At 36.7% G+C, this 25,171-nt stretch overlaps 1 protein-coding gene across 2 annotated transcripts in view; it reads left to right on the forward strand.

The window, feature by feature from the left end:
• ATG5 (autophagy related 5) overlaps positions 1-25,171 on the forward strand; it is a 71,276-nt gene that overhangs the window by 43,494 nt on the left and 2,611 nt on the right. For both annotated transcript variants that reach the window (XM_021553822.2, XM_021553823.3), the window contains one exon: positions 1,558-1,675. In XM_021553822.2, coding sequence (XP_021409497.1) covers positions 1,558-1,675 — 118 coding nt within the window. The remainder of the gene's footprint in view (positions 1-1,557; positions 1,676-25,171) is intronic.

Below are 25,171 nucleotides of genomic sequence, written 5' to 3' on the forward strand. Positions count from 1 at the left end.
AATACTTTGGAGCTAGATTAAAATGTTTGGGTTGGTTAAATATGAGACTTTTAACTTCTCTGCCTCAGGTGCTGAGTTTGGGTGAGATGTAATGTTATCAGGAAAAAAACTTTGCCTGTCTTTGCAATGTCATGTTCTTGCTGCCCGGGAGCTGCTTTTACAGATACCCAAAGAAGAGAGCTACCTTAACAGAACCACAGTTGTTAAATAAGTCCTAAAGATTTCATAGAATTCATTTTGGCCAGGGACATTAAGGGCAACAAGAGAAGCTTCTATAGGAATGTCAGGGATAAAGGAAGACTAGAAAAATTGTGAGCCCTCTCCAGAAGAAATCTGTTTACCCAGAACGTGGAGGTATTCAGTGTCTTTTTTGCCTCAGTCTTCACCAGCAAATATTCCAGCCAGACTGCCCAAGTCCCAAAAGGGAAAAGGCAGGGAATGGGAAAATAAAGAACTGCCCACTCTAGAAGATCAGATCCAAGAACACCTAAGGAACCTGAACATGCACAAGTCTGTGGGACTGGATGAGAGACACCCCCACATATCTTGAGGAAAGTGGCACATGAAAGTGGCTAAGTAACCATCCATCATATTTGAGAAATTGTTGCAGTCCAGTGAAGTTCCTACTGAAATGTAACCCAATTTTTTAAGAAAGGAAATAAGGAAGACCAGGGGAACTAAAGCCCAGTCAGTCTTACCTCAGTGCCCAACAAAGATCATGGAGCAAATTGTCCTGGAAACTATGCTAATGCATATGGGGAATAAGGAGTTTTGCTTGATCAGCCTGGAGAAGAGAATGCTCCAAAGAGACCTTCCAGTACCTGAAGGTGGCCTACAAGAGAGCTGGGGGAGGGACTTTTTACAAGGGCATGTGATGATAGGATAAAGGGAATGGCTTTAAACTGAAAGATGCATAGTTGAAATAATTCTGCAATCCTTTGCATATCTGCAGCAGAAGTGGGCCATATATGTTCTTTACATATGACTGATTCCCTAAGTAGGTAGAAGATTCTAGGTTGCCCATCAAAGCACAATGCTTTCTTTTGTAAATTGGTAGTGGTTCTTGCAGCTGAAATGGTTTGGAATTTTTGATATGAAATCTGAAAAATAATCACCTGTTGAGCTCTAAGGGTAGAGTATTGCTTTGGCTTAGCAAAATATATAGGAATATGTTGAACTCCTAAGTTTGTGGTGATACTTTTTTTTTTTTTAATAAAGATATATTAAGATGTTTTTTATTATAGCAGGTTGTTTTCCCATAACAGAAGATATAGGTCTTTAAAAAAAAAAGTAACACTCTTGTATCCATGACACTATCTATGCATTATCTTCACAGTTTTTTGGGAGTGACAGCTTACTTGTAATTGCTAATGAACAAAAACTTCCCTGCATTTCATGAGATGAATGAGATGCAAGGTGGGGGGCAGGGGGAATGTGGAAATACCAGATGTTTCTTCTGGTGCAACCTTTAGTTCTGTCCTATAATGTACCTCTCTCAAGTGCTAATACTTGCATGGTCCTTAAATTGTTTGGTTTAATAATTTTTTATTGAAACAGGCAACAACAGAGAGACCTTTTATACAGAAACTATTTCGACCAATTGCTTCAGGAGGACAGTTACATACTTTGGGAGACCTGCTAAAAGATGTGTGTCCTAGTGCTATCACCCCTGAAGGTACTGCAGAAATAACTTCTTTTTCCAATATGATAATTATTTTTCTGATGATTTATTGGGTTTTTTTTGTATTGTTTTTTTTGTTTTGTGTTTGTTTTTGTTTTTTTTAAATATGGGTAATTTGGAGGGAGAATTAAATGTCACTACCAGAGTTTCAGATTACATTAATTCCTGGCTCTTTACTGTGCCCTGCATGGTTTCAAGAAGGTAAAACTGAGTCCTTAGTCATTCCTGAAAAATTAATCTCTAGAAATTTTATTTGAAAATTTCTGTACTCTTTTACTGTTATAATGGTCATAGTAAAAATATTAATTTTACATTCTGCACTTAAGAAAAATATGAAAGGGTCAGCAGATTTTAAGTTACCTTTAATTGTGTACTCCAAAAACTTTTTATATGTAAAACTCCAAAACTGATAGAAATTGAAGATGTTTTCGGAGTGCTTTTTTCTGTTCTTGAAGTCTAACCTTTTAAACTGTACCAGTAAGAGATTTTTACAGGTATATCATAGTTTATGTATAATTACGAATTAGTATTGTGTGAGCAATCAATGTAGCATATTACTTCATACAATAGCATTTGTTGATCTGCACTTATTCAGGAAATAGGCTTTTTTTAATGTAATTTTCAAAGATTACAAGCATTGGAACTGTGATACACATTTTAGGGGGGATAAATGTAACAGTTATGTACTCTGCAAATTAAGATCAAAATTATTTAATGCAAAAGGGTTTTAATTTGTTCTTGCTGTTGCCTGTGTAAATGAGGAACTTAAGAGAAATGTGTGATATTCTAGAGGAGATCTCAGCACAGAATTTACTGGTGTAGTATCAGCATCTTTTGACAGCGAAGTACTGAACTGGAAGTCAATATAAAATTCTACAATATTTTGTCATACACAGAAGTTGCTTGATTCAAAATTAAACAGTTGTCACAAATTTCTCCCAGTAGCAGGATCTTAGAAATTCACTGAAATATCAAAGTACTTTTTTTATCCTTTTTTAATACTTGTAAACACATGGAAATAGTTTCCAAAAATAACAGAAGCTAAGAAAAATATGGAATATTGCTAACCATGTGTCCATTTTTCCTAAAGCTATTTTAAATTTTGGAACATTATTTTAAATAATGCTTTCCACTAACTGTCCAAAAGATAAAGGGAGATACTGATAGATACATGAATGTTAGCACCAGTGAGTTTAACCATCTTTAAGTACTTAACTGTCAGTATCATACACACGCTACTGAAAAGGTACAGAGGGAATTTCAAAAAATCAGTGGGAAGGATGGATGCATTTTAATTTGGCAGTGGAGCACAAATACAATGAAGGAAACTCATAAGCATTTATGCACAAGTTATTCCAGGATTTAAGGGATGACAATTTTTATGTAGATTTGTCAAAGCTGCAGATGGTGAATGTACTAGTTAACTGCCCTTATTGAAAGTGTAAGTGTAATGCCTACTGTCAGAATACCAGTGATGATGCTTCCCATCAGTAGGCCTTCTTCTCAGATGTTGACAAAAGCACCAACCTTGGACAGCAGAAAAGAAATATGCTGTGCTAATTGCTTGCTTTGTTTTTGTTAAAAGCTAAAAAAACCCTACATTTATTAAACCTGGACAAAAAAAAAAAGTTGGAAGAAGAGAAACTGAAGTAGGTACTGTTCTTACGCATATGAGGAGGGATGTGAAATTCGCTGGGTTTTGGAGTGTTGGAATATGCTTGTCTATTACTTTATACATCTGCTTTAATTGGGCCAAATTTTTACTGAGTAACTTGAAAACTTAAGAGTTTAACAGAGCTGTTTCCTCACATGGTGTGAGCTATGCAGAACTCGGCACATTTTCACCTGTAACACAGCTTTGTATTTTCAGTTGTTCCTCTTGTGTTGTGAGCGTTCTCCCCTTCTGGTATGCTGGAAAGGTAGGGAAGCTGAGCTAAATGCAGAAAACAATGTGGGCTTCTGAGGAGATGTGGAGGTAGGCTGATACGCAGAATCAGTGGAGGGGGTGAGAATCTGACTGAGCAGGTAATTTGGAAAAAAGTGACAGATCTGGGAATCATTAAATGTGATTGGGAGAGTGACTATAAACAATGTGGCAGGATGAAAGAGATTGGGGTAAAAGCCAAAACCTGACTTAATAAATGTGAACACCTGGACAGAGTAAGTGGGGTAGGAGATGATAAAAGGATGAAGGCAAAAAAGTAGTGTATTGCTTGTGGAGCATACACAGAGCTTGTGCAACGCATCTGTGGAAGAATGGTGAGTAGATATCCTGCTGGCCGAGTGATTCACAGAAGGGATTTGGAGAAGCAAATTGAATCAGAAGTTGAAAAGAAGGATGGTTTGTGCTGGCAGAATGACAAGCTGCAGGTGAAGAAGTTGTCAGGTGGAGCTGGGAATTGTCAGATAAAGGACTGAGGAAAGCCTTTTCAGTGTTTGCTGTACTGCAGACAGGAATACAAAGCAGAAATTTAGGCATGGCAACATTGAAAGAAAAAAGGAAGAAGCAGAATTAGAACAAAATGGAGGGATGATCAAGAAAGATTCAGGCATAATGGAAACTGACCTGAAAAGATGGATGCCCATGGCAGCAGTGATTCTTACTGCTAAGGATCGTGGACAGGGAAGGACAGTGCTGGTTTAGGCTTGACTGCAAGAGGTCGTCATACTCTGTTCACTGATTATTCAATTTAGCCAGTAAGTGAATTTGATTATTCTCTTGCTTGACTAAATACACTGTTTCATTATTCAAATGTAACATGCACTATATTAAGCATTCATGCTCTAATACAGCTTTGAACTATTAAAAAAACAACTAACACACCAGACTGTTTAGTGCCACTTTTGAGTTTTGCCTGTAGAAGTGTTAGCAGCCATAATGAGGAAAAGAGTTACCCTTTTCCATCAAGTAGACTAAACTCCCAAGACTGCAGGACCACAGGATATCGGTGCTACTGAAGTCTCCATGAAACTCATTCAGTAAAGTCATTTTCTCTGATGCTGGATCACTGAGAATTTAACAAATTTCCTCTACCAACAGATGTTCCATCAGTTGAAAATACAGAGGAGTTATAGGTATAGGAGGGTTTAATTTGCAAGCATGTTTTGGAAACCTGGGATACTACATGTAAAGGTTTTACTTCTAAAGCAGATGTCTCCATTTGAAGTTGAATACTTGAAATTTAGAAGGTGTCAGAGCTGTAGACTGGCTGTACAATCATAATTTCCTTATATACTTACCATTCGGCTTATAATCGCTCTCTGCCTTTGTCTCTCTTTGTCTTCTGTGCGACTATTGTCTTTCTGCCCAGGCTGGGTGTGTTTTAATGTCAGGTGTGTGTAGTGAAAAATCACAGTCCTGATTCTTGGAAGGATAAATCAAGAATTAATGTGCTTTAAGAAGTATTAAAATTTAGGCAGCTGAATACTGCCTTTGGGAACAGAATTTAATTTTTTTTTCCCCTGGAGAATTCATTCATATGTGATTGCAGGCAAAATGGGTGTTACAAATCCACCCATTTTATAGAGAGGAGCATCAGAAAAATCCAGTGATCAGCGTGAACTGACCAGTTTGCTTTCTTGTACTTGAAATCAGTGAGAACTCTGGGCCTTTGAGTGTACCCTCTGAAGTAAAGTTTAGGTCTCTCATAACTATTCTTTTGTCCCACCCTCCAAAAAATTAATATTTCCAGCTATAATATCACTTTGACTTCAATTTGTGATCTCTAAAATGATGATAGTTCAGGAAACTCTTGTTAAAATGGTTTCTAAAGGAAAAATAAATTGTAGTCAGACACTAAAAATCATCCTCTTTGGACCTTAGTGTCTTCTAAGATTTTTCTTGTAAACTTGTATGTTTTGTCTTAATCTGCACTTTATTCTGGTGGAGGCCTTAAAATAATATTATAACATAATAGAATACATTATCAAAGGTTTATTAGAAAATAATTAAAAACCTTTTCATGTCTGGATTTTCAGACTATTCAGTTATTGAAGTTTAGATTTACTTAATTTTTCTGAACAAAGGAGGTAAAATTACTATCTCATCAAAAGTATGCTTAATGGTATAATAGATACTGGTGAAGCAGGTTTTTAAAATCTTTTACTCTTCTTTTCAAAGCTTATTAGATAATTTTCCAAGCTGTATTTAACCTCCCTCTTTAGAATTGAGTCACTGGTGACATTAACAGCATCTTTTCTTCAGTGCAACACAATCAATATGAGTTTTTTCTTTCATTTTCTTCTCCATCTGTTGACTTTTTTTCCCCCCCTTTTCCTCTATGGTTTCTCTTTTCCGATGACTTTTCATTCAACTGGAAGCTTCACGGTAATTGTGGTGTGGTTGCTTGTCTGTGGTGACATCCGTAACTGAGCTTTGTGCCGTGGGAACACAGAGAATATATGGTTTTCAGACTCAGCATTTGTAGCTGTATATTGAGCTGTTCCTGCTGCCAGATTCTTAGGGACCACCACAAGAAGAGGGAGGGAAGGGTTTCAAGAACCACCCACAGTGTCTATATGCCTTTGCTTTAGGAAGCATGGATATAATTAAGTCTTCCTTTTAACTGTGCTGAGAAAAATGTTTCAATGAAAAAAAATATATATATGGGTGTGGATTGAATATAAGCATTGATTACCAGCTGTTGGAAACACGGTGTAAAGAGCACCGTCAAAAGAACAGGTTGAATAATGACATTAAAAGATTGATAGTGAAAATTAGTTTTGTAAAATGCTGTGTCAATATTATTTTGGACTGTTATAGACTGTGGGTAACTGTTTAGAATACTGTGTTTTATTTAAATTAGCTTATGAAACTATTTACTCAAGGCTTTTATTGTTCATTGAAATACTTTAAAAAATGAAAACTTTGAACTGTTATTATCCCAACCCATACTTTACTGTCTTTCCTCAAACTTGTCCTTTATTCAATTATATATATACATAATCATATATTTTTAAAAATACATATATGTCTGTAATTTTTTTTTTCTGCTTAATGAGATCTGTACATTGCTCACCTTTCTGGATTGCTAAATAGTTTCATCTGCTTAAGCTGTTAATCAGAGAAAAACTGGTTGACAAAAGACTTAGTTATGGGCATTGCTATACCAAAAGCAAAGAGTAGCTTCTGTTTAGAGTCCATGCTCTAACTCTTCAGATTGCAAAGAGTGTTGGCTTTATCTTCTCTTGTCCTCAATCACTGCAGTGGAGTTGGAGCAGTCTGCACGGGAGTTGGGAACCCATTTGTCAAAATACGTATCAAGCATTTAAAACATTAGTAGTAATGGTCAGAAAGTGAAAAGAAAAGCAATGGAACAAGCACTAAGAAGCCACTGTAGTTCTTAAAACTATTGGCAATTACATTAATTATCTTGACTATAAAGGATAGTCTGTTTTTCTAAAGCAACAAGGAGAATGCCTGTCTTTGTTAGTAGCAAACACAGAGTCATAGAATGATTTGGGTTGGAAGGGATCTTAAAGCTCATCTAGTTCCAGCCCCACTGCCATGGACAGGGGCACCTTCCACTATCCCAGGTTGCTCAAGGGCCCATGCAGCCTGGCTTTGAACACTTCCAGGGATGGGGCATCCACAGCTTCTCTGCACATCCTGTGCCACTGTCTCACCACCTGCTGAGTGAGGAATTTATTCCTAGTATCAAATTTAAACCTGCCCTTTTTCAATTTAAAGCCATTTCCCTTTTTCCTATCACTTTCATGCCTTGTAAAAAGATCCCTCTCTAGCTCTCTTATAGGCCTCCTTTAGGTACTGGAAACATACAAGAATTCTAAGAATAATGAAAAGTTCGGAGAAGCTTCAAGGAGGATGCACTTATTTTCACTTCGTATTACTCCTCCTGCAGTACTGTGCAGCACTTTCTTCCAGAAGGCTAGATTAGAACTGATCTAATATAACCCTCTCTAATTTGTGTCAGAGTAAGTATTTAGACAGCAAGTGTGTTAAATCATCTGTTTTCTTATCAGCTGAATATTTTCTCTTTTCACATGGTCCTTATTTAGCTGCTTCATAGGCAGTGGTTGTGGTTATGTGGCAACAGGAACAGTAAGACCAGGTCACCACCTTCCACTGAACACTGATACATTTCATTTGTGTCAGTTTTTTTCTTTGTTCTGGTCTTCCTGTGTTGGCATAAAGTTTGAGAAGCAATGAAGTCCTTCTTGTCATGTTTAATAAGTATTAAAGTCACTATTTTCAAACTAATCCAATAATCACTTCTTCTGTATTGTAGCCTTCTGTAGTCTTTCTTTATGGCATGTTATATGTTTATGTTTAGTTACTGAACTGTATTTTATCAGTTACACAGCAGTTCATAAATTAAAGTCACCTCAGTCTGAAATTTTACTATGGATAAACCTAAATTGTGCATTAGTATATTTTTACTTATTGTATTTCCATAATTATTATTTCGTCTAAAGGCTGCAGACCTTAGCTGATTTCCTAACAGGAATAGATCTAGTTCTATAGGGTAGTCAACAGTCACTTCTGCTCTGTTAGTTTTTTCTTTTTTGTCCTGTGGTGTTCTGTTATCTAGACTTCAGTTTTCTAGAGTTTACCAGCAAATTTCTGTATCACTGGATACAAAAATCTAAAATATTTTGACACCTAGGAACTATGCCTCTCTATCAGCACTCTTCCATTTCCCAGTTTTTCTTGCTTTTCATTTGTCCTCCAAGATGACCAGTGTCCTGATTAGTTACTCAGGGAAGTCAGAATAAAGTTGTCCAGTGTCACCCTTCTCATCCGCCTTTTTACAATCTTGAAATTTTACATTTATCCTTTCTAGCCAACAATCCAAAATCTTTCAGCTTTGCTTCTGGTAGACTGTGTATCGTGTAGTTTTGAATCTAAGCTCATGACAGATGGCTTTTTAATTTTAATACGAAACACCCATTCATGAGTGTTTAGAATCAGGGTTAGGATCAAATTATTCTGATTATTCATGCTGCTGCCTGTAAACTCATTGTCTGATCTTCTATCCTATGCTTGTGGATGCCACTTGCACAGAGAAAAGTTGGTTCTTTTAACTGGACAGTTTTTGTGTGGTGAAGTGCAATTGTCTGTAGTAGTTCCAGTTCCAGAAAATTAGGCAGTCATTTAAATAAATTCAGAGTTATTGCTATTGGTGGGAAGATTTAGTGGATTATGCAGGAACAGGCTGAGATAAAGCTTGATATTGCTTGTGGTCTCTTACACTGTGTGGTTGAAGTTTCTATGCAGGCAAGGGAGAGCAGATGTTAAGACCACGTTGTTGCCTGCAACTATAGCATAAGGAAACACACCTGATATGATAGAACATGTTACTTAGGAGTATTCTTCCTCAGACTGATGAATAACAAAATTATCCATCCCTGAAAGAGATAGTGCCATGGCTACTCTCTCCTACTGTCTAAAATTCTCAGTTTTACTCAGATTAGGTGGATTAGGTCACCTGCTTACAGCAACACTGTTGTTTATGGCAGATAATAAAATGAAGTGTTATCTATCTGTTGCTTCAAGGAAGCCATGCTGTGTTCCCCCATGATTTTCTGTATCTGGTGATAGCATTCCTGTTGCAAATTAAAGGGCCTTTGTTTCCAGAAGTAATATCAGTTTTGAATGTCAGCATTTATCAAATTGGAAAAAAAAAGTTAATAACTCACAACTATTGAAAAAAAAATTTGGTTAGTGCACATTTATGAAGTTCCTGTAAATGAACATCCCAATACTGTAAACAGTTCATTTAGAAATAGTGACTCATCTTATTAGGAGAAAGGGAGGAACACAGTATGCTCTTACATAACTACAAAGCAGCAACTGCAAGGGGAAACAGTGTTGAGTTCAACAGAATGCTTTGAAGAGGTAAAGGGTTAAAATGATAGAAAACAGACTTCTGGGGTGGGAAAGACTTTTCCTCTTCCCCACCAGAAATTTAAGACATTGGGCATAATGTAAAGTTAAAAACTGCGTAATGCAAAAGAAAGCAGTTTTCTTGCACTGCTATCATGTCTAAACAATTCTGGATACAATTTTAATTTGCTAGTGTTGTTGAAGTCTTCATAAAACTTGTTTTGATTTTTGTCTCATGCTTTCTTGAAGGCTCAAATGGTAAACATTTGGACATAATGACGCAAACAGTAGGCTATCAATCATTCCCAGTTTTCACAGCATTGTTGTTCATTCAGAAAAGCTGCGTGAACTGACCTCTTTCTAAAGCAGTGTCATTAGTTCTTTCAGAAATAAAACAAGGATCAAAAAGACTTTCAGGATTTTTCTCTTAAGACTTGTTGTACTGAATGATTTTGTAAAATTAGGGATCAACTGTTTTCAATTAACTCTCAGCTTTTTTTAATGTATAATGTATGAGAGACTACATATTAATTTTGTTCTCCCTCAGTTTTTTAAGCATTGACTTCCAGTAAATTAGTTAAACAGAAAATTGAATTTAGATTAGATTTGCCATGTAGACTCCTAATTTTGATACAAATGAGAAATTGTGCAACAGAAGGAGGTAAATTTATGCAGTGTGAATGTCTTTGGATAGACATTAAATATGACTGGGCTTGCTCCGCCTGAGGTTAGAATTAGCTTGACGTGGGGCTTACTGTGGGAATTGGAGCAGCACGGCACTATCCCATTCCTTGCTGCTTCTATGGTGAGCAAACTGAGGAAGTCTTTGCTCCCCATGTCTAACAAGTAAGTCTGATTGCATGTGCTCTCTACAGACTGGTCTGCTATTCAGTGTTGTGGAGGTATAGTGTTGAAATATTTTCCTAGGCCAACTGAATTAAAAAATATAACAAGTCCTGGGCAGTTCTAGACACTTTGTTAGCCACACTTTCATCCCACGTGTCTATGAGAGTATTGTGAAGGGTTAGAGGTCTTGTAGACTGTGGGTGTACTAAAAGATGGTTAAAAGCTTGCTAGTCATACGAATTCTACACCACTGTCTCCTCTGCCGTGGGAGTCCTCTTGCAGGCCACAACTGACCTTCAGACCACTCCTTAAGCTGTTCCGCCCTCCTTGCATCCTTGACTCAGTGGTGCTTTCCGTGTTGGAGGAGGTCATCCTGTACTTCTCCTTTCTGGTGTGAGTCATTCATTATTTGTGCCTGCTATCTTTTCCTAACTAGACCATCTGCTTGGATTATCCTTCTGCATCTGACTTTCATCTTACTGCCAACTTTTTGATTTTCCTTTTTTTTTATATGCCCACAAACACCTACCTGTCCCAGTTGCCTTTTTTTAAGTTGAAGTGAAAACATTTTTTTCTGTGTTCAAATTGCATACCTTTTGATTTAGTAGTCCTTTCTGATCAAAAGGGATTGAAGTTGGAAGTCCAGAGGTTGGCTTGAGATTATAGAATTAATAATCATTACTACAGAATTAATTAATATCAATTTAATTTGTCATTACCACATGGAAAGGTGCAGGTAATCTGAGAATAATGTGGCAGCTGTGCTTCTTCTTAGCCATTTTCATTTCTAAACAAACTCTTTACGTAATCAGAGAGGGCTTCTGTTGTGTGCAGAATGTTCTGTCTCACTTGCTCCTAAAAGGAAATGTAGTGGGTGTGTGGGGCTAGTTGTGATGTTTCTGCATACAGTTTCTTGGGAAACACTGAACATAGCTTGGTTTTAAGGGTTTCTCTGACTTTACCTCAATTGACTACAAGGATTATCTATCTGGTAGCTTATGACTGGTTTCCTCCTTTCCTGCTGGCAAATGGTACAAAATTTAGTAAGTCCAAATGCCAAGATCCTGCACTTAGGACAGAGTAGCGTGGAGCACAGATATAAACTGGGAGAGGAGTGGCTGGAGAGCAGACCTGCAGAAAAGGGTCTGGGGATGCTGGGCAGTGGCAGACTCAGTATGAGGCAGCAGTGTGTCCTGGCAGCCAAAAGAGCAAACCACATCCTGGGGTGCATCAAGCACAGCACAGTCAGTAAGAAGAGGTGATCATCCTACTTTATTTAGCATCTGTGCAGCCTCACCTGGAGTGCTGTGTGCAGTTCTGGGTACCATGATGTAAGGCTGTTAAGGTACTCAAGTGCCTCCATAGGGAAGCAACAAAGATGGTGAGGGAGCTGGAAGTCATGTCCTGTGACGAGTGGCTTCCTGAGGAAGTGAAGAGGCAGGTACTAAGTTCTTCCCCTGAGTAGCTGGTGATAAGACATGTGGGAATAGCTCAAAGCTGCACTGGGGAGGTTTAGACTGGACCTTGTGAAGCATTTCTTTACCATGAGTGTGGTCAAACACCAGAACAGTTTTCTAGAAAGGTGGGCAATGCTCCAAGCCTGTGAGTGTTTAAGAGGCATTTGCACAATGCCCTTAATAACATGCTCTAACTTTTGGCAGCCCTGGATTTCTCAGGCAGTTGGATGAGATGATCATTGTAGGTCCCTTCCAACTGCCACAGTCTATTCTAGTCTACTCTTTCCTGTTGCATCCAGCAACTTTGCTAACATCACAAGAGTAATGTGCTTTTTCCATGTGACTTAGAAGTGGTTTCTGGGCATGCACAGGCACGCACATTCAGAATGGTAGACTGTAGGAAGAGGTACAGCAAATAGGGAAATAATCCTGTTTCTCGGACAAGCCTTTGGAAATTTATTCAGCTTCAGCTGAATTTGTTCTGCTGGCCACCCAATAAGTTTTATTAGTATCAGACTCCAGACTATTCTCTTTAAATTAGTCAAAAGGCCAATGACTTTATTCAGACACAACAAGAATTTTTTTAATTCTATCATTAACAGTAGTAGTATGAAATGGAGAAAGTAAAATCCTCCACAGAGCAAAATAACTTCTTCAAAATTTAGCTTACTTTTAAAAATCACAAGTCATCATTTCTAAAATGCTCTCCAGAAGAGAGGTGAGGTTTTTCATCCTAGAATAATAGTTTGCTCTTCCTAGGAACATCAGTGTCCTACCACCAATTTCCTGACTGAGTGCTATATAGATTTGGAAATCAAGGCACTTAAGAAAAGATTGTGGAAAATTACTGACAGAAAATCTGCCTGATTTCTAGTCATCTGCTATGAATGTGAGTTTTAGGAGAACTGTTTGGATCAAAGTGTCTTGACAGCGTTTTTTGGTTGTGTTGAATTTTCAGTTTTAAAATGAGTATTTTTTGTGTTTTAGGAGACCGCAGGTTCCTTATGCACTGTACACATTGCAGTGTGTTCCCACAGAATTTATCACTTAGATAAAAGATGAGTGAAGAGAGACAAAAAAGGAGAAATTAAGAGACACAGAGGGGTGATGTGGCTTGTACCTGGTCACACTGAGGTCAGTAGCAGAGTTAAGAATTGGATTATTTTGAGTTGTGATCTAAATTAGTCTGTTTTACTCCAGAGGCCACTGAGGTCACTCAGTATGAGTGAGCCATCAAAAACTTAAACCCAAACGAAACCTTCCTTCTTGTTTCTTATATATCCTTGCTCGCAGAAATAAGTGTGTCAGCAATAGCTGAAGTACACAAAGTACATAGATTTACAGGATATTTCTTATGGCTAGTTTCACAGAAAATGTGACAATGCCTTTAGTGCTGTAATTAGTGCAAGAGTAACTGGAGATTTGGGTCTATCAGAAACTCCAGGAGACAGTAATAACCCTCTGTGAAGATCCACAATGTGAAATTCTCAACCAGGAAACTGCAGCCTGCAAACAGATTTAAATGATGTGGTCTCAGGGTTACTAGTAAACAGAAGTGGGCTGGAATATGTATTGTTGGTGCTGTAAGACTATTAGCAGTTCTTTGCCATAATTTTGATCAAGGCATATTAATAGTCTACCAGAAAGTTTAAACAGGGTTTATGGATTAAGAGTTTGGGATCTATTCTCAATAGGCAGTAGAAAGGGGTAGATAATTTAGCTGAGTAGGCATGAGGTGTTCCTTGGCATTTGCCCTGAAGTTCAAAGAGTGGGTTCTGGCCCATTTTAAAAAATATATCTATACCTTTAAATTAGGTGTACATATTGTGTCTTTGGGGATTGATTGAGTAAAATAATTCCTGTCTTCCTTCCATCTCTCTCTTTTAGTCTGGTTCTATTTTGCCTTGATGCATGTAAGTATAACCTGATTTTTCCAGGAGATAAACTTCTTATAGACCTGGAAAAAATAGAACCTGCAAAACTAAAGTGCCTACAAAAATAATGAGGAGGAAAATAGCAGCTTTACCAGTAATGTAAAGGATAATAATCCACTATGTGTCCTACTCTCTTCTCTAGGGATTCAGCAGCACTTGCTGATGGTAGTTGTCCCCTGTGTGACTACCCCATTTTAATCAGAAATTTTAATAACTTAACAATTAGTGGATTAACAGTGGATAACTTTATTTTTTACTGTGCACCTGTAGCCATTTGGAGAATATGTGTTAAAAATAGAAGTGAGACTTTTCCTTATGCTGAAGCTAAAGTCTTATGCAGTGGTTTAGCTTGTGCAGAGGAGGTGCTACAGACAGTGAAGATCTGAATGCACTTGTGCTCCTTGTCCTTTTTGCAGATGGTATCATCACCACATTTACAATGGCAAAATGCAGCAGGTCTCTACACTTTACCAGACTTCACTATGTATCTTTGTGCAGGCTGTCACCAGCCATTGAAGCCAAGAAGCCAGCTTGGCTTAAATGTATGAACCAGATACACAAATAGATGCCCTCCTGGCACTTGTGATGTTGGGCATCAATATCCTCAGATGGAGAGATGGTTACAAAGCCAGTTCTCTTTAGTACTGTGAGCTAATGCAGCCAGATTGTGGTAATTAATTTCAGGCCTCTATATATTTGTCTACACAGCTAATGATTCCTAGTAATCTTGCTAACTAATTAATGATATTAACATAGCAAATTTCGTTTGCAAATGCTGTATGTTTGTGTTGTAAGCTTTATGGATTTATTTTTCTACTATAAAGTGGAAAAATATTTTCTGAACTCTAAATGAAAAATATTTAGGTTATGAGTCAAACTCTCATTAAAAACAAAGATTATATTATAGTCTATCAGCTTTGCAGCTAACTGTCGTAGTATTTTGGAATGGAGAAGCTAAAAAGAACTTTTGATGAAAACTTTCTTCCAATTTTAACTCTGACCAGGTAGCTGTTTCGAGAACAGTTTATTTTAGTGTATAGTCCTGCAGGTATTCCATTATTCCTTTCACCACTCCTTCCTGAATTTTTTAGTGATAGATTCTTTAATATTACTGTGGTAGAGATCTCTAAATACTTTAGTCTACTAGCTGTTCAAAAGAACTTACAGTACGTGTACCAAAAAAAAAGGTATTTCATGTGTGCAAATTCTACAGTCCGCTCATTACAGAATTTATTTTTCGATGACTAAGGGCCGGAAGACGCTAATGTAAGTATTTTAGCAAGGGTTTGTATTTCTCTGATAAACAGCACTCCCCTTCTGTTTGTGATCACAGGATGAAAGCTCTCTAAGCTTGTATATGTACATTTTTACTGCTACATCATGTAGTGTGCTCTTAAGATTGAGATCTCATTCCTCAGGAAGCATTTCTGTCTAAGATTAATTGCCCTTTTAAAATCAGTGTTTGATGTATTCCTTTGGCTATATCCTGACTCACTTTAACCCTCTTTGACCTGACCCCACTGCCTATTACCACCGTGGCTGGAGCAGAAATTCTTCAGCCTGATGTATGCAGTACAGACTTGAGCCTGTGGTTTTTCACATCAATGGATTCAATTAGCTGACTTTTTATTGATCAGCTTAGCAGAGGTTGAAGAATTTGTCAGACATGAAACAAAACTGTCCATACTTTGAATATAATTGAATAGCTCATCTCAATTTTCACATGTAGTTTGCTTGTGAAGTTGTGTACTTTGTTAAGTATCATAATAATATTTTTGGAAGTAGCATTTTTAAAAAGGAAAAATCAGTTTATTTTTCTCTATTTAAATAGGGGAAGGCACATATATATGAAATAACAGCCATTAAGCCCTGAATCTGTATGTGTCGCTTATCACTCTTCAGCCAAATGGTTTTAAACAGTAATTATATCCCAATGTCCACTTTCAAATTTAATGTATTAAATTGGGCAGATAAACTAGCAATTAGCATTGAAAACAAGTGAATGTGCTGGTCTCTTCTGTATTGAGAGTGATTTTTAGAAACAGTAATCCTTCTGTGCTTTGGTAGGAATAGGTCATCATTTGATTAGCTGAAAAGTTCTTTATAAAAGATGGACAGCCATTAGGATCACAGTATATTTGTAGGCATGATGTGAATTATAGTAACTTGAAAATGAAGTAAACTTGAGGTTGGAAGTTCAAGAATGCCATTAAAAACCTTTAAAAGTATATGAATGTGCATATGCTTTGGAAATATATAATATGATTGCATAGAGAATTTGTTATTGTTTGGCATAATATCATTTTGAAAACAATGACATTATAAAAGTTCTCACAAACTGTTAGTAACAAGGTCTTTTACAGCAAATTTATTTGCTTTGGACCAAACTTTGTAGAGATAAATCTTTATCAAATGTGATTTTTTTGGTGGTTTTTTTTTTTTTTTTTTTTCCAAGAACCACATTGCTTATGTTCAGCTCCCTAACTGTATAGATAGAGAGTCCTAATTTCTGAAGGTCAGTTTTACACTGTTTGGAGGGAGGGGAAACCTCAAATCTAATTAAGGGCATAGTGCATAAAAGGGTTAACTTCTGGTAAGTCAACATGCCTGCTGTTCAAAAAAGCTACACAACTCTTAAAAGTGATTTAGCTCTCCTTCAACAATGGAAAACATATCATGGACAAGTTGGCCTCAATTTGTCATGCATTCAGGTGTTTATCTTTTAATGCACACCCTGCCTGTTCCTCATGTATCTAAATGTGATGTGTGCTTGCTTGTTACATGGAAAAGCAGCATGATTTACATTGAGCTTTCTCACTTTATTCACATGTGAATAGACAAACTTAATGCATTGAAGAAAATGGGTTTATAAGCCTCAGCTGCTAACCCCAGCCTTTTATAAACTACCACAGGTTTATTGCCTGTTCAAAGATGAGGGTAAGACACTGATGCTAAGGAAGAAGTGTTAGAAGAATATTCCCTGGGAGTTTAGTCTTACTTTTTTTTTATTCTTCCTGAAGCTAGATGTTTGATGGGAAGCATTTTAGCCTTGTAAGGTCTTCTATAAGAAGAAAAGTATTTTAGGGTTCTGTCATAAATTCGTTCGGGACTTATTCCAAGAACCCCATTTAAAAAACTTCTATGAAATATACAAGAATAAAATAATTTAAAAGCAACAACAGCGAAGTTTAGTTAAGTAAACTTTAGTCAAGTTTCCACCCTCTATCTGCTTTTCCATTGAGTTGCATGAACTCTTTTACAAAAGGAAAAGTTCCCTTGTCTTGCATGGTGTTACTGTCAGTGTTAACTATTTTGGGAAATTGTTAAAAATAGTCTGCTCAGGCTTAGTCTTCTTAGTGGTGTTTCAGGCCTAATTCACTTTCTCTGAAAATCTTTTGAGTCCACTAGCAAAAAGGTCTTCTAGTTCATTTACATGCTTTCAGGCTCCTGTGAGATTAGATGTGTAAGCCAAGTTCTCATCTGCTGCTCCAAAGCATCATAAACTTTCATAAACTTTTACTTGTGGTGATTACTTTAATCTGATTGTTTTGCTATGTTTCCGAAATGTGGCTATCTAACCTGAGGATAGACTTGAGGTAAAAGATGACAGGAAATAACAAGGGAGAAAAGTTGCATGGAAAAGAAAATTATGAATGGGGTGATGCCAAGTATTTGATTTCATCTCGGTATTTAGTGATATTTAATGTATGGTGGTAATATTGCATATAATAATATTGCACTTCTGTTTGGGGGATAGCGAAGGCTGGATGGTGCTTGGGATAATCCAAGGAATGTAATCATATGAGAACTGTGACAAAGAAAGTTTTGTCTTCTGTGTTAAGTCACAGTGTCTAAATTCAAGTTGAGATGTTTATACCACTAGAAGATCACAGAGATACCAGCCAACTGGCCTGTGTCAAAACCATGTAAAGAAGTAGAGCAATAATTAAAGCTAAATTAGTGGATATGGATTTAATATAAGTACATATTTATTATTATTTATTTATTATCTTGCCTGGAACTGGGCTTTTGTAGTCAGGTACTCTGCAAGAATAGAGTTCACTGAAGTTGATACAGCTCTAGTTCTATCTTCGCATTATAGACAAGTAATTCTTATGAGGGGCTCTGGTAAGATGACGTGAAGGCACTCGAAAAATTAAATTGAGAAAATATGAGTGACAAAACACTTCAGGATCGAGAGACTGCTTCTAACTATTTTGGAGAAGAATTTAAAGAATCAACTTAATTAGTTAGAAAAGATAGGTTGAACACTCTTCTTCTGTTATCTATAGCTTGTTCAGTAAAGTATTAAAAATTAATATTAATTTTAAAAGAGATTTTAAAACAAAATACAAAGTTGTAGATTTTATTTACCATAAGCCAAACTGGAAACAGACATTTAGGAAAACAATGACCTTCAGTTTGAGCAACTGAACTCATGTTACTATTAAATGGTTAAAATAAGTGATATTGTCTAGTTGCTGATAGTTAACTAAATCTATGTCATGGTTTATTTATATTCATGTCAGGCAGTTCTAGTCTATGTAGGAACTGTCATTCTTATTCTCCAAACCACATCTTGTGTTTGGAACAATCCTTATTAGAGACACAGAATCATTTTGAGAAAGAAATTTGTACTGAATAATGCACTGCCCTTGTATTTCTGTGAGTGAGTTCTTCACCTGAAGTCAGCTTAGTGGCTTTCCCCAGTGCTGGTGAGATATGTAGGCAGGAAGGAAAAGTCAGTCCTGTGCTTTCATGTCACATATCAGCATCTAAAATTTTTGAGGTCAGAGGAACCTTTTGTTGTGGCTAGGCTATTGTAGAGTTGGCTTTGCAGAACTCTTTGTGTGTTCTTGCTCTTGGTCAGAGGATATTGAGCAGCATATCTACTGATGTGATCCAGTGTATCATCTGTGTGTCGCCTGAAACTGATCATTGTTCCAGCTTTGGGGAGAGGAAAAGAATAAGGATTTTGGTACTTAGTGTGGTTGAAGTGAGGTTAAAAGCACGTTAGGATTGCTATGGAAAATGAGTCACTTCTAGCAATAGAGCCTACTGCTGTGGCAAGCAGGGTTGTTTTTGCACAGGATGGAATTTACAGAATAGTAAAGACAGCCTGGGATATGCTGGCTGAAATAGGCTAGTGTAAAGCTTCTGAAAGCTCATAAGATTTTATTCCTAGTTTAAAAATTCTAAATGCTAACTAAAAAAAAACTCCTGCTCAATTGGACATGTAGTAAACTTAGACCTTGATGTTATAGTTTCTTAAGCATTAAATACTTGGTTTTAGTAAAGAGAACATTTGCTGTCTGAAGTACTTAAGCTGGGTTCATTAGAAAAACAGAGTATCATTTGGCCATGAGATTTCACCAAAATCAACTTTTTATGCACTTCACATGAAATTACGTAGGTATTGAGCTCTTGTTAGTACTCAGCTGATTAAGTACAACTTTTTCAGTGTACAAATTTAGTTTTCTATTTGATCCCTTTATATTGAGGTTGTCATTACTGTGGAATCAGAACACCTCACTGTATTTCTGTACCTTGGTCACTATTACACATACACATGCCAGAAACTGATTGCAGATGTTCCAGTTAGATTGGAGTTGATGAGTGGAAAAGCCTGTAATAATATGTGTTAGTTTCTAATACTTTTTTTAAACATACTGGAGAAAAGTAAAGCATGAATATTTAATTTATACATGGGTTTAATTTATTCTGTAGCAAATAAATATTTTTGCATGAATTAAAAAATATACGGTGTCTGCCTATAGTAAGTACTACAGAAGTGGTATGAAAATATTCATAAATGCTCCTTAGCCTAATTTTATTTTTTCATTTTATGAACACATGTTTTTTTTTGTAGCACACACAATGAAAATAATAATGAAGCTTGTTTTGTTGTAAATGGTATCCTGTCTTTGTCAACTTTAATATTAGACATAGGGACTGTTTGGACAGGTTACTGTTAAATGGGGTAGATGCTCTTTGTCAAGTTTCAGGGCTAACAAATTAAGCCGTTGCTGACTTTATTGAGGTTTGAGGGGTTTTAGAGATGCTACTTACTTAAAAGTGCAAAAAGTGAAGTACGTTCATCAAATATATGTTTGTTTCTTTTCTGCAACCAGTGCTGAAGTCACTGGTGGAGAATTTCTTTAGACTATGATACTTGTCAGGGGCTGTCTTGTTTCTGTATGTCCTAGAATTTCCAGTCTGAGGTGCCTAGAGAGGGGAAGAATAGCTTCAGCCACTGCCCAGTGCTTTCTTACCACATGTAGTTACAAATTAGAAAAGTCTTTGAATTTGCCTATTAATATAGAATAATCTTTTGTAAATAAGTACACAGTTGCATGTGTGATCCTTGGTGCTAGACCTGAGGCCTAGCTTCCAAGAAGGAAATTTTCACTTTTGCTTACCAGAGATTTAGCCTTGCCCAGTTTTGGCTCCAGGCTTTCAAAATTGGGTCAGCAATATCTTCCAGTAACAAACTTAGTGGTTGCACACTACATTATTCACACGGAGCACATTACGGAAAGCTATGTTTCTGTATGTAATTTCCTGAGAGATCCTACAGAGGTAGATAAAATCTTTCCACTGAAAGTTTGGTGTGTCTCCTCAGGTTCAGAGATGTCTGAGGCACCAGGTGCTGAGCACACACTGTTCTCCTGCCAGATAATCTGAGGAGCAGAAAAAATAGGGAGGAAAGCAGCCACACCACAGTCACAGAAAGAAAAGTCTGCTCCTTATAATGCTGTCCCAAGATGTGTTTTCCTACATTATGGCATAGCCTATTGTCAGGAATACCTTTAGTATCATATTTCCAGAGCATATGATATATTCTGAAGATAAGCAACCAAATGTCTATGGCCCACTTCACAGCTGGGAAAAAGTGGCATCCAGGTATGTTACACTATTAAAATGCTGCTACTGCATGAAACTTGGTTGTGTTTACTCCTTATACATTTTTGTGTCCTTGTCTATAGTCCTGTGGCTTTGTAGCATAAAAGAAATGCATTGTTTGCCCCTAGTACCAGGTTCTATTTTCTTTTTTAGGGTTGTAAAACCAATTTTATAAGTGGTGCTGCTCTGACTACGGGCAGATTCTAGGACTTGCTATGCAGAGAACTTGCATGCTGAGGATTCTAATTGAGTACTCCAGGGGCACTTTTGCTAAAGCCTGAATATCTTGTATTGTCTACCAGGTTAAGGGATTTAAGCCTGCTAAATTGCTCTTACAGGTGATTGCTTGAGGCCACAAATCAGAAGGGAGGTATTTCATCCCACTAAAGAATTTTAAGTGGTACATCACAGATGTAGTCTGGCTAGAGGAGCTGTCTGTATGGGTGAAAGGGAGTATGTCTTTGCAGCACTGGTTAGCACTTTGGTGCTAATCTGGGTAAAAACTGGCTGAAGTAAGTACCTGTGACAGGCAGTGTGTTCTCACTATTCTGCTCTTGGGCACTTGAATCTGTCTCAAAATTAAACCAATCTTTTATGTTTATCTTCAGTTCTTTCAAATAATAACGTAACTCAGTAGAAAAATTTATTTAGATGCATCAGTGCTCATGTGCAACAGTCTGAATTGATGCTGACTAAGCTAATTTTCCTATTACTGAGTAGATTAGTTTACAAGCAACAACTTACATAGCTGAAGGAAAGAGAAAAATGTACTGTATGATACCATGACATAGCACATCTTCCCACCTTCTCTGAAGGCTACCGATTTTCTTGTTTGTTCTTCCCCTGTGTCTTGCTGATTCCTGGATATTGAGAGGTTTTAAAGGAAGCTGGGGGTTAGCAACAATGAATATTGTAGTTAGGGCATTCCCCTTAAAGAAGAGAGAGTGGGCTCAAGCTGCCTCAGGTTGAGGAGGGCTTTGAGTCACTCTCTCAAGGACTCACTTGAGATTCAACAGGCCACCCCCTCTCTTGCTTCCTTCCAGCAGATGCCTATCTGCAAAAGAGAGTCCTTTGCCAATATTTTCTTTTAGTGGTTTCCTCATCAGGAGGACAGAGCCACCTTATAGGAGACAGAAAAGCAGATCTCTTCTTAAGCCCTTACTTCAGAGGTTCTTGTTTCTCTCCATTTTCTGTACAGAGCTGGAAAACTCTTCTGACTTTGTGATATGATTAATTAGTGTGGTTCTGGTCAATAATTTAAGCGTTGCAGCCTTGAGTTAGGGTCTCAGTGAGGTGAATGTCTCAAAAATGTCTTAGTACAAAACATGTGAGCATAGTTACTTGCCTTCTGGAGATGGAATGTTGTTCAGTTTTACCAAAAGGTGTTACCATCTGTGCTTAGAGCTTGCCTCTAGTAACTTGAGGGGGGTACAGTACCTTCTCTATTGCTACAGCTCCACAAGGAAAGTGGTAAGAAAATAATTTCATCTTGGGACGACTTCTCTGATAGATTACTTAATTCATTTTTAGCTTTTTTTTTTTTTTTGTAAATGCCAAAACAGTGTTTGTTACTTGAGCATCACTTCAGTAATATAGAAACACTCTGATTTTAAGTAGCACTATGAAAACTTATAAAACATAGATTACTATGCTTTTATTGTTCTTGTATTTCCACTTCATCTTACACCCTAATTTGTATCAAAGCAAAAAAAAAAAAAAAAAAAAAAAAAATCTTAGGTCATGTGATAAGTAACATGTAACTCAGTTCTAACAGGATTTTAAGAGGACAAAAAATGTTGGTGAGGTTAGTGGAAAATCTGAATTAGTGCTTTTGAGGAAGTCCTCTTTATTTTTTCACTACATTACTGAACATTGTAGAATGGGTATTGACAGTAATGATATCATCAGGTCTGGAACCTGTGCACTGCAGATTAACAGAGTTATTTACCCTAACTTTCACAGGCATTATCCAATGATATTGAGTGGCATTACTTTGTAAGTAGGTAGCTTAAATTTTATACCACTAATTTAAATACATGTTGCGTTTAGCAACTTGTACACTTTGTAGCTGCATTTTTTCAGTTTAAAAATGCTTCTTGTGATCATAGAATGTCGGATGGGGAAGAAGAGGACAACAGTTGGTGTGTCAAGATGCATCTAAAATCATGGAAAGAAAATATTTTGTAAATCTAGTAATCTATTGTATCTCTAAAACAGGTAGATGAAGTTTTCATGATAGCTAGCAAACAATTCAGAACTCAGATCACAGTGGAAATGGCTAATAATTAGACAGCTGTTGACAAAATAAGAATATTTTTCAGTAATTGTTTTAGTGTATTTGCTGTTGGCAACTTTTTGCTACAAAAAGTAGAGTCCATATGAGAGAGACTCTGATTTATAATCCAAATTGTGATGGAAAACATGAAAGTTGAGGAAAGTTTGGGTAAATGTGCCTTAAGTGAGAGTTTGTGGTTCCTAGTAACAAAAGGAGAGAAGAATGTTGAAGTAAAAACAATGAATTTTGTGAAAGAAGGCTGCAGTAAATACAGAATTGGGAGATAAGATCTCTTCAGTCAAGCCTCAAGGGGAAGAGGAATTAAGGAGAAGTGATGCTTTGTCAGAGACAATACTAAAGCACAAACAATGCTAATACAGAGATTTAGATTTTAATTAAACTAGTAAATTCTTCATTGACCTCTGAGGCTTTCTCAGTTTGCCAAGGGACAGAATAAAAGACTTGTATGAGAAAGGGACAAAGCTGGGTAAGGAGCAAGGAAGGAGACATCAAGATTACCTGCACTTCATTTTTAAGCAAGAGTAGGCACATGCAACACATACATATGTTGCACAATAATGGAAGAGCCTTTCTTCTAATGGCAAGAAAATTATACTGAGGTTCTAAGACTTTTAATCTTATTTTTTTCAAGTTTGGGCTAAAAAGATTAAGATGCATTCTGTCATCTGGTTTTATGTAAATTAGTTGTTTCTGAAAATTAAATAATACTATGAAACATTAAGAAAAAGTCACTAACTCACACCAATTTAAGGAATGACATAGCATGTTTTCATTTTAAAGTGTTAAATACATATATTTGGAGGTCACTTAAAAATATTTAGATGTTCCCTAATTTCTAAGAAAGAAAACTGATGTTGTAAATGAATGAATGCACCGCCACAACTGGGTTTCTGAGATCTTTTCTTTGGGAGTTAATTTTTTTGACAATCTGACTGGTAGTGTTTCAGCCCAATAAATACCTATTTTGCTAGAAATACCAGAAGTTGGGTTTTAAATTATGTGCTTTGTTCTTCAGACTTGTCTGCAATAAAACCAGAAACCAGCAAGTGTTTATGCTTAATTTAGTGTGATAATGTATGTATTATGCCATTTAGAGAATCAAGACTTTGAACAGAATATACCATATGTAGGTAACAAGTAACAAAAGTATAATGCTTTATTTTAAGCAAACATAACTGTCTGCTCTTGCAGGAAGAATTATTACTAGCATAAAGTCAACTACATGTTTAGGATGATTTTTTTACCAGCTGTGTGGGCATAGATAGCTGATTATATTACAAACTTCTTCAGGCAGCTGTCAAATTATTTTGACTACCAAATAAATGCAATTTCATCTGTGTTACAAAATAGCAATTACACTATAACTGGGGCTGCTGAATGCAAGAACCAGTAATGGTACCTACACTCCTAGATTCTGCTCTCTTCCATGCAGCTCTTGGTGAGGATGGTGGTTTGTTCTGTAATAAAAACACTGGAGAGGGACATAAAATGCCAATTAGTGAATGCAGTAATACTTTTGAGTACTGAATGGGGATTTTACTGTGGTAGGTCTGTGTGAGAATGCCATAGTATAGAACAAAATGAGTGAAAGGTCACTGCCTACTTGCCCCCCCCCACCCCCCACCAATTATTTGAAGCATATTTCATATGCTCTTCTCCTCCCTTGTCTCTGCAAAAAATTTGCATTTTTTGTTGTTTTAGTTCATGTCATGACTGTTATGTCAGTTGCTTTAGCTGGTTCCCATCATTTGAATCAAAGGATCAAAGTACTTGCATCCTCCGGGACAAGTATAAATAAAAAAGATTGAAATATTCTTAGAAAATACTCTTGTTATACTGGGAATAATTTGCTAACTTTGCTTTTCCAAGAGATGAAACTGAGAAAATGCCAGTGCCAGCTCTGCCATTGGAGTAACTCTGAAATATTGCTAGGAATTTATGTAAATTATTCTTAGCAAAATAAACTTCAGAAATAATACATGTGTTATATTACACATAGTCCAGCTCTTTCAAGAGATCACACTATTAAGGACACAACTTAGCAGTATGTTTTAGGAAGCTCAACATTTTAAGCATGATCTGTGTAAAATTCATATGCCTTACAGCTGGGTGAGATGGATGTGCCTTAACTGGGTTGACAACAAGCTGGGATCACTGTAGGATTAAAAAAAAAACCCTCTTGCAACTAGTAAAGAAAAGTGGCACTTT

The sequence above is a fragment of the Lonchura striata genome, chromosome 3 (assembly GCF_046129695.1).
Source record: "Lonchura striata isolate bLonStr1 chromosome 3, bLonStr1.mat, whole genome shotgun sequence".
Lineage (NCBI taxonomy): Eukaryota > Metazoa > Chordata > Aves > Passeriformes > Estrildidae > Lonchura > Lonchura striata.